The sequence below is a fragment of the Sinocyclocheilus anshuiensis genome, unplaced genomic scaffold (assembly GCF_001515605.1).
Source record: "Sinocyclocheilus anshuiensis isolate Anshui unplaced genomic scaffold, SAMN03320099.WGS_v1.1 scaffold477, whole genome shotgun sequence".
Taxonomy (NCBI): Eukaryota; Metazoa; Chordata; class Actinopteri; order Cypriniformes; family Cyprinidae; genus Sinocyclocheilus; species Sinocyclocheilus anshuiensis.
Window position 1 is genome coordinate 300487 of NW_015536549.1, and position 8156 is coordinate 308642.

Genomic DNA, 8156 nt, shown 5'->3' on the forward strand with positions numbered 1-8156 from the left:
ATATGCTAAATATTTATAAATGATCATATTTTAAAATATAAATATAATATTTTTATGAATATCTAAAATACATACAAATCTAAAATAAAGACAAAAACATTCTTTACCTTTTTGAAACTGTCTTCACCTGAAGAAATAAAGACTTTTTTTATTAATATCAATATTATTTTCTCAGATTTTTCGTCTTCGTCTTCAAATTAAATGTTCAGTTCGAGTTTTAAAAAACATGAAGCAGGTGAGAGTAAAGGTGTTGGCTGAGACAGTTGTCCAGATCCTCTCTCTCTCTCTGTTTCTCTAAAGCTCGCTAGTCCACCTGCGCCTGCATGCACTGAAGCACATCTGCACGAGTCTCTCTGTATCAGACGATTCTCCAGTGCTGCTGACCCCCCTCAAAAAATGTGGGTGGAAATGCGTGAACGGCTGTGAAAGTAAACTTCCTTCAGAACAATAAGTTTACTCGATCTAATCTAGAGACGTGACTCGTCCGCACTCTGCAGTTCGTCAGTCAAACCAGGTTTAATCCCATTGGACAAAAGCCGCAGAGGGCGGGTCATTCATGTCATGAATTGTTTTAGAGCTGGTATGGGCAACTGGCGGCGGTGTCTTTTCGTACGGCCCGCTGGATCATATTAGACTCGGATGATCAATTTTAAAACATTTGAAAAGCAAGTCACGTAAAGATTGCTTTCAGTTTATGATGTTAATACTATCTCCAACCAGGAGAGGTCGCTAGTTTCCAGCCGCTTCCCTATTCATTTCAGCGTAGTAGGACGTGCACTCTAATGTAAACATTCACTAACATTAGCAAATAATAAATGAAAAACTGACCATGGAAACAGTATTTTCAAGTCAAGATGGTAAACAGATTATCTTTTTACCAAGTTCAAGGGGATACCCATATGTTTGGATTGTTTGAAAATCTGTATTTTATTTAAATCGCCATCACACCACTGCTCACAAACAATGGGGACGCCAGAGTTGCACTTGCCTCAAATTTCAAAGGTAAAATTCATAGTCAACAAAAATTATAAGAGGTCTTTGGGGACGGAAAGACAAGAATTGCTATATTGCTAAACTTCAAAAGGCTGTGATTTCACTGAATAAACTTGAGCGCTGAAGTCAGCTTTGTGTACTGCGGTTACCGGGGAAACCACTATATGCGCAGTTCTGAAAGTGACACCTGCTGGCAGAGAACGAATTTGCTTTTTCAATAAGCCCATCTGCTATTTTTGCTACATATTTTTAAATGTGAACCAGTGGATCGACAAAAAGCTAATGCATTATAAAAATCTAAACAATTAAGACACTAAGATATATTTATATGTTATTTAATATAATAATTAATTGATAATAATTGTTTAATATAACAATTGATACTTTTGACTAATCCCTTTTCTTAAAAATTGTTTAAAGGCTGAAGTGTGAAGTGCAGATCTTAAAAAGGTATTTAAAGGTCTTAAATTTGATTTAAGCTCTTTATTTCCACACTGTTCGACGCCATTTGCTAATTTAATTGTCAATAATCAGGTTATAACAAATAAAGTTCTTGGTGTTTGAGAGTGGTTTTAGTGTTGAGAGATAAGCAGGTTGCAAAATGCTAAATAGCCTTAGTTCGTACATTTTTAAAGCGCAATATTTGCATAGCGCTGTTAAATAGAGCCGTCCTGCGTAGAATGACAAATTTTTTAAGACCAGTCTAAATAGTTTATATATCCGGCCACAGTTCTAACTGCACTAACATTTATATCTGTGAAAGAATCAAAATTAGGCAAGAATATAATAAAAAAATCATACATCCGATTCTTTGTTCTCATATAACTCTTAACATTCTTTTTTGTAGATCTGTTTGTGTTACCCTTTATGGACAAAAAGCACTTAGCCTACAACCACTCAAAATGTGCCAGGTTTATTTGTTTTGGTTCTTAAATATTAATAAATACTCAGGGCAAAAATAGTGGACCTGGGAGGAATGTTGAGTGGAGAGACATGGAATGGGGAAATACAGAAAGTGCTTTTTTTTTTTTTATATATATATATATATTAATGAAAATGGAATTTCCCCACACCAGGGCACTTTTGTGGTAAAACAACAATTTTGGTGTAAACCAGCTTTCTGACTGAGAAAGTTTTTTTTTTTTTTTTTTACAGAATGTGTGAACAGATGGAGGAAGTTGGGGTTGAACCAACGAACTAAACTAACTAAACTGTAATGTGTCTAAAAGTGCTTCATCAGTTTGCTCCAAATCATCCAAACTCATGACATGATTGAAACTCATGTGGAAAGGGAAGAAACCCATTTTTGGATATAATAGCCACGCTCACCTGCATGCAACCTTTCTCTAAATATAAAAATGATTGCCTCTGCATGAAAATGCTGTCACATGGTTTATTTTAGCTGCCTAGAAACAAAGAGTCTACTTACCTTGTAGTTCATTTTACCCTGTAGTCCTTCCTATGTTTTTGGGAGGGAAAAAAAATAGGTCATTTAAATGAAAGGAAAAAGAGGCAGGGAGAAAAATATTGAAACTTTCAGTGTTTGAGAAATTTTTGGATACAATAAATAAATTACATCAACAGGCAGTCATTTCGGAAGTCCATCTTCTTCTTCTTCTTTTAAGATTTATCTGTAATTTCTTAATGTAGGCCTACTCATAGTATTATGCCACTAGGCAGAGCCTGCGTGATTGTACAATCATTTGAGAAAGTGATCTTCATTCTGAATAGCTATTAATGTGCATTTAACTGTATTTTGATCACATGTTTATGCATACCGTGCGTGTCACTGAAGCGCTTTGTAGCGCTGAAGTCAATTACTAAAACAAGGCATAATACAAGAAAGAATTTCAATGAGGGTGAGATGAGACACGTTTGTCCAGATCACAGCACCCACTGCTTTGAACTGACTGGATACATCAACTTTCACAACTGCATATGTAAGAGATATGCTACAGTTGGCTACAGTTAGCGGGTCATTACTGCAATGTTATTTCGCTGTATTTTGCGTAACGTAATGAAGGTCTACATTATCTGTCAGGCCATCCAAAATGTCGATGAGTTCATTTCTTCATTGAAACAGATTTGAAGAAATGTATCATTAGGCCTACATCACCTACTCACCAATGGATCCTCTGCAGTGAATGGGTGCCGTCAGAATAAGAGTCCAAACAGCTGATAAAATCATCACATCATCACATATCACAACGTCTTGTGAAGCGAAAAGATGTGTTTGTAATAAACGAATACATCACTAAGATGTTTTTAACTTCAAACCATTGCTTCTGGCTAAAATACGAGTCCTCTTTCCATAACATTGCTTTCTTCAGTGAAAAAGTCAAAAGTCTCTCCTGAATCATTATTATGGACTGTTTTGCCCAGAAGCATTCATTTGAAGTTAAAACACCATGATGGATTTGTTTATTACAAACACCCAGCTGTTCAATTAAAAAGACTTTAATTGATGGACTGGAGACGTGTGGATTACTTGTGTATTATTGTGATGTTTTTATCAGCTGTTTGAACTCGCATTCTGACGGCACCCATTCACTGTAGAGGATCCATTGGTGAGCAAGTGATATAATGCTCAATTTCTCCAAATCTGTCCCAATGAAGAAACAAACTCATCTACATCTCGGATAGCCTGAGGGTGAGTACATTTTCATTACATTTTGATTTTTGGGTGAACTATTCCTTTCATTTTCTTCCGCCAATCCACAAAATAGTGAGTGAACGCACAAACTCAGAGGAGTTCCAGAAGAATAGATGGATGGCTGAGCAATGAAAGAAATAAATGCACTTGTGTTACAGGTTATAAAGTGCCTTGTTCAGAGTGGCCTAAAAATACTGTCCATTTTCTTCAGCACAAATGTTCTATGCATGGTTAACTGGGAGTAATACAGGAACTGCTATTCTTAGATTGTGCGCCACATTCTGCGTCATTACTACTGTTGTTGTCTTAATATGGACTAAGTTAAAGGCTAGTGGATTTGAACCAATGAAGAATCAATAGCAGCTATGTAAAGACAACATGTCAAACAAAGACAAGATATATAAAAATGCAATGTGACCAGGTAGTGGAATTGTTCATTTATTTATTTATATTGGAGCCCAGCATTATGTAAATCCGCTACAGCTTGATCAACAAGGCCAAAGACACACAGTAAAGGCAGTTTGCTGTTTTTCAAACCCGTAATGACAATCACATCTTGATGCTTTCGTTCTAAACCTAGAACTGGGAACCAAATTGGTTACTTCATGTAAGTGGTAATGATATCCAAGTGTGGGATTCATCTCCTGTTGTTCGCGTCTACATTTTGTTTAGGTTAATTTTTTTTGAAGTCTTTGATCAAGGAATGCATGTTTTCAACTATGCTGCCGCTCTGCTGTAACATTTTGTATATCCTCTACAAGCTATAAAAATTGAGGTAAATAATAAAAAAGGAACCTCTGTAAAAAAATGAGAAGAGAAAAGAAAAGAAAGGAAAATTTAAGAGAAAACCATCCTTTAGGTCAGCTCCATCATAATTTGCATTGAAACATGCAAGGGGGTGTACAGTATTTCCTTCCCATCACGTTCCCAGGCTGTCTTAGAGATTGCCTGAGCTAAAGATGCTTTAAGGACCTTTGGAAGCTCTGCCGGAATCTTATTTGGTCTTTCACACTTGTTGGAAAAAGTGTGCTTGAATATTGTTTATGCCTATATTATTCTATAAGACCTTGAATGTCGTCAGTGTAATATAAAGAAAATGTGTTGTGACTCATGAAAACATTTATCAGCTGATAGCTAAAGTTTTTTAGTCTGCAAAATATTCATTTGACAAACAAATTTAATCTTTCTTACTTGTTTTTAGGCATTTCCTAATATCTGGTTGCATTTTTTTTTAATTTTTAATTTTTTCTAGTAATGATTAATCAATCTGAACATGGGACTTCCAAAGGCCCTTCCTCAGCTTCTATGAGATGGACAATTCAACAACAATTCTATTTAATGGATTAAAATACCAGCGTAGTACTTAATACTGTGCAGTATATACTGTATACAGAACTTCTTCTTCCATTGAATTTGCAATATTCAACAAATGTGTAGTTGTTGTCACATGATCTTATAACATCCCTAGTGAAAAATAAATATACTAAAATGAATTTGAAATACATTTATTTCATGCTAAGTATACTACAAATACATTTACATATTTATGTACTTTACAAAAATACCCTGCAATTGTACTTTTGGTATACTTAAAGTCTGCTAAACTGTAACAACTAGTTTTGTACTTGATGCACTTCAGTTGTGCGGAAGTAGTGCTGAAGCCCATCTAAATATATACTGAAGTATATTTGATTGTGCTAAAGTGGAACTATTGCAAGTATACTTCAGATACACTTTAAATATCTTGCATTTAAAGACCAATATTATTCAAAGATCATACAATCCTCATCAACAGTGACATTAAAACACATTTTAGGTTTAATATTAAGAAATGTACATTGTGCACAAGTGGTACGCTAATTATAATTTTTCTATCAGTAAGTCTCAAGCAATATGTCAGGAAATATGTTAATAGATTTGAACTATACTTAGTATGAAATAAATGTATTTTAAATATATTACTTTTTTCTAGGGATTGTATGTTTAGTTCCTTAATATTTTGCATTTTGAGGGGATTTCAAACAATATTCACCTCTAAATTATTCATTTATTTCTATTTAGAGTAATACAATTATTAGGAAGCATATTTCATATTATTTCAAATTAATAAAGTGTTTAATGGCATTTAAAATCCAATGATGATTTGTAGATTGTATCCTCCTCCCAAAAAAATCTCTGTATATTCATATTTTTTGCATTTCCCATTCATTTTCTTTGGCGAAGATCGTAAGTGTGACTTTTCATTTGACGTTTTTTCTAATCGTGTCCACAAATATTTCTTCATTTAGTAAGTGCCACAAAAGTCGCCAAGTTTTTTTCCATTCCGATGAAGTAAAAAATTGAAACATTTCAAAACATACACTTTTTTTTGTCTGAAATGACCAAGGACAACATGAGAGTTAACTGAATTTTGGGTAAAAATGGTCTTGTTTTAATGTCAAAATGTTTTATACTTAAAACTACTAACGCTGAACAAGAAAACTCGAATGCATTGCATTGTGAGATACGGTATTCAACGCAGTGTTCTCTGGCAAATGCCGTAGGGAATTTTAATGCATACAGAAAATTTGCATACTGTACACTGTATACAAATATATACTGCAGTAAGAGTAAGTAGCATGCTAGTATGCTATTCAGAACATAGCATATATCTGTAATCACTGCCTATCTGGTGACTTCCTCTCCCATTTTTCCTTCCTTCTCAATCCTCTGTATTCCCATGAGGTTAGCTCCATTTAATTTTCTGTTTCCAAGCTATATCTCTCTATATAAATCCATTTCACCCCCTGCAGTCTGAATCCAGTCCATACTATACAAGGGCTTTACTAAAAAGCTAACTTTAAACAGCCATACAATGGCTAAACATAAACCATATCTCTACCATGATGCGTTTATTCATTACATTTTTATTCCAGTGTGTTGAAGTTGTCATTCTTGTTAAGGTTTTAGTACTAAAAGTATATTTAGCAGTGTAAGTTGGTGATAGAGGTGTGTAGGAGTGTGTGTGTAGGTTTAGAGTATGGTTTTGAGTGTGTGAGAGCGTGCTAGCCGCTATCGGAGGAAGTGTGTGGTGCGGTAGAGGGTGATCTCCGCCGGTGCACGGATGACGCCCAGGAGCGGTCAGAGGTCTGCGAGGAGGGGCGCGTGAAAGTGAATCCGCGCTGGGTCAGCCCGTCCAGCAGGTGGTGCTGTTGCTGCTGTATGGCTTGTGAGAGCAGGCCAGGCAGAGCCTGCAGACTGCTGTTTATGGAGTCCAGTTTTGCCTCTAGGTGACCGATCCGTTTTTCCAGCTCCTCACTGCGCTCCTGCAGCTCTGAGACCAGGTCGTACATCACATTCTGTGTCTGAAGAAGTGATAAACACACTTAGTAGACATAAAAATGCAAGAATCACACATACAAATACCCTGTGTTGTCTACTGACATGGAAAAGCAAGCACATTTTCTGACTACAAAAAATGAAAACATTAAGATAAAATATTGAAAAACATTAAATAAATATATAAAAAAAATTTAAAACATAATATTAAAAATTAAAAAGACACAAAATACATATTTACACAAATACGTTGTCAAATAACAAATTTAAATAAAATTCCCATTGTTTATTCAGGCACAGACGTCACTTGCCAAATAATATGAAGGATGCAGGTCATGCTGCATACTGTATACTATTTCACATACTATTTTAGAGGTTCATTCAGGTAACGTGGTCCAATTTACCTGAATTTACCCTAAGTGCGCAGTTTTCACATATGAGCACACATAGACTACCGTGCAAAAGTTTGGGGTTGATAAGATGCTGCATTTATTTGATCAACAATACAATTGTGAAACATTATTACAATTTAAACTAACTGAGTACATTTTAAAATGCAATTTATTCCTGTGATGCAAAGCTGAATTTTCAGCATCATTGCTCCTGTTTTCAGTGTCACATGATCCATCAGAAATCATTCTAATATGCTGATTTGTTGCTCAATAACTATGTGTTATTATTAGCTTTGTTGAAAACAGTTGTGCTGCTTAATAAATCTATCCATTCCATAGAATAAACATACAGTACATGACCATACTACAAAACTACCAACATGTCACTACAGATCTACTACTAAAGACTGTACACACCTTTGCTAAGTCCACCAGTGTGTTTGCTTGATCATTCAGCTTCCTTTGCTCCATCTTCACACTTCGCAGTCTGGGGAAAAAATGAAGCCAGGGAGCAGGTGGACAGACAAAGAGAAAAAGATGGGCCACAAGGAAAGACGACACACAGATATACAAGGGAGACAGGAGTTTATAGAGGAAGGAGTGCAAAAGCAAGTGCAGGAGGTTGTGATGGGCAGGGAAAAGAGGAAGAAACAGAGTTTGATAATTAGGCTGAAATCTAGAAGGTATAAAGTGTCACATAATGAATGTTCTTCCATTAAATGATGCGCCCACATGCAAACATTTACATTCCAGTTCGGTCCAGTCAGACATGCAAACTTATTCAGCCACAGGAGGTCAAA

The 8156-nt window shown here is 35.5% G+C and overlaps 2 protein-coding genes across 3 annotated transcripts in view; both read right to left on the reverse strand.

The window, feature by feature from the left end:
* LOC107699027 (occludin) overlaps positions 1-474 on the reverse strand; it is a 15239-nt gene extending 14765 nt beyond the window's left edge. For both annotated transcript variants that reach the window (XM_016500196.1, XM_016500189.1), the window contains exon 1: positions 108-474. The gene's annotated coding sequence lies outside the window, so the exon portion shown is untranslated. The remainder of the gene's footprint in view (positions 1-107) is intronic.
* Positions 475-6653: 6179 nt separating this feature from the next.
* Positions 6654-7845, reverse strand: LOC107700497 (small conductance calcium-activated potassium channel protein 2-like). The gene is made up of 2 exons (XM_016502173.1): positions 7774-7845; positions 6654-6990 (listed from the first exon to the last, which is right to left on the reverse strand). The coding sequence occupies exons 1-2, from the start codon at positions 7825-7827 to the stop codon at positions 6691-6693; spliced, it is 354 nt and encodes a 117-aa protein (XP_016357659.1). The 5' UTR covers positions 7828-7845; the 3' UTR covers positions 6654-6690.
* Positions 7846-8156: the final 311 nt, after the last annotated feature.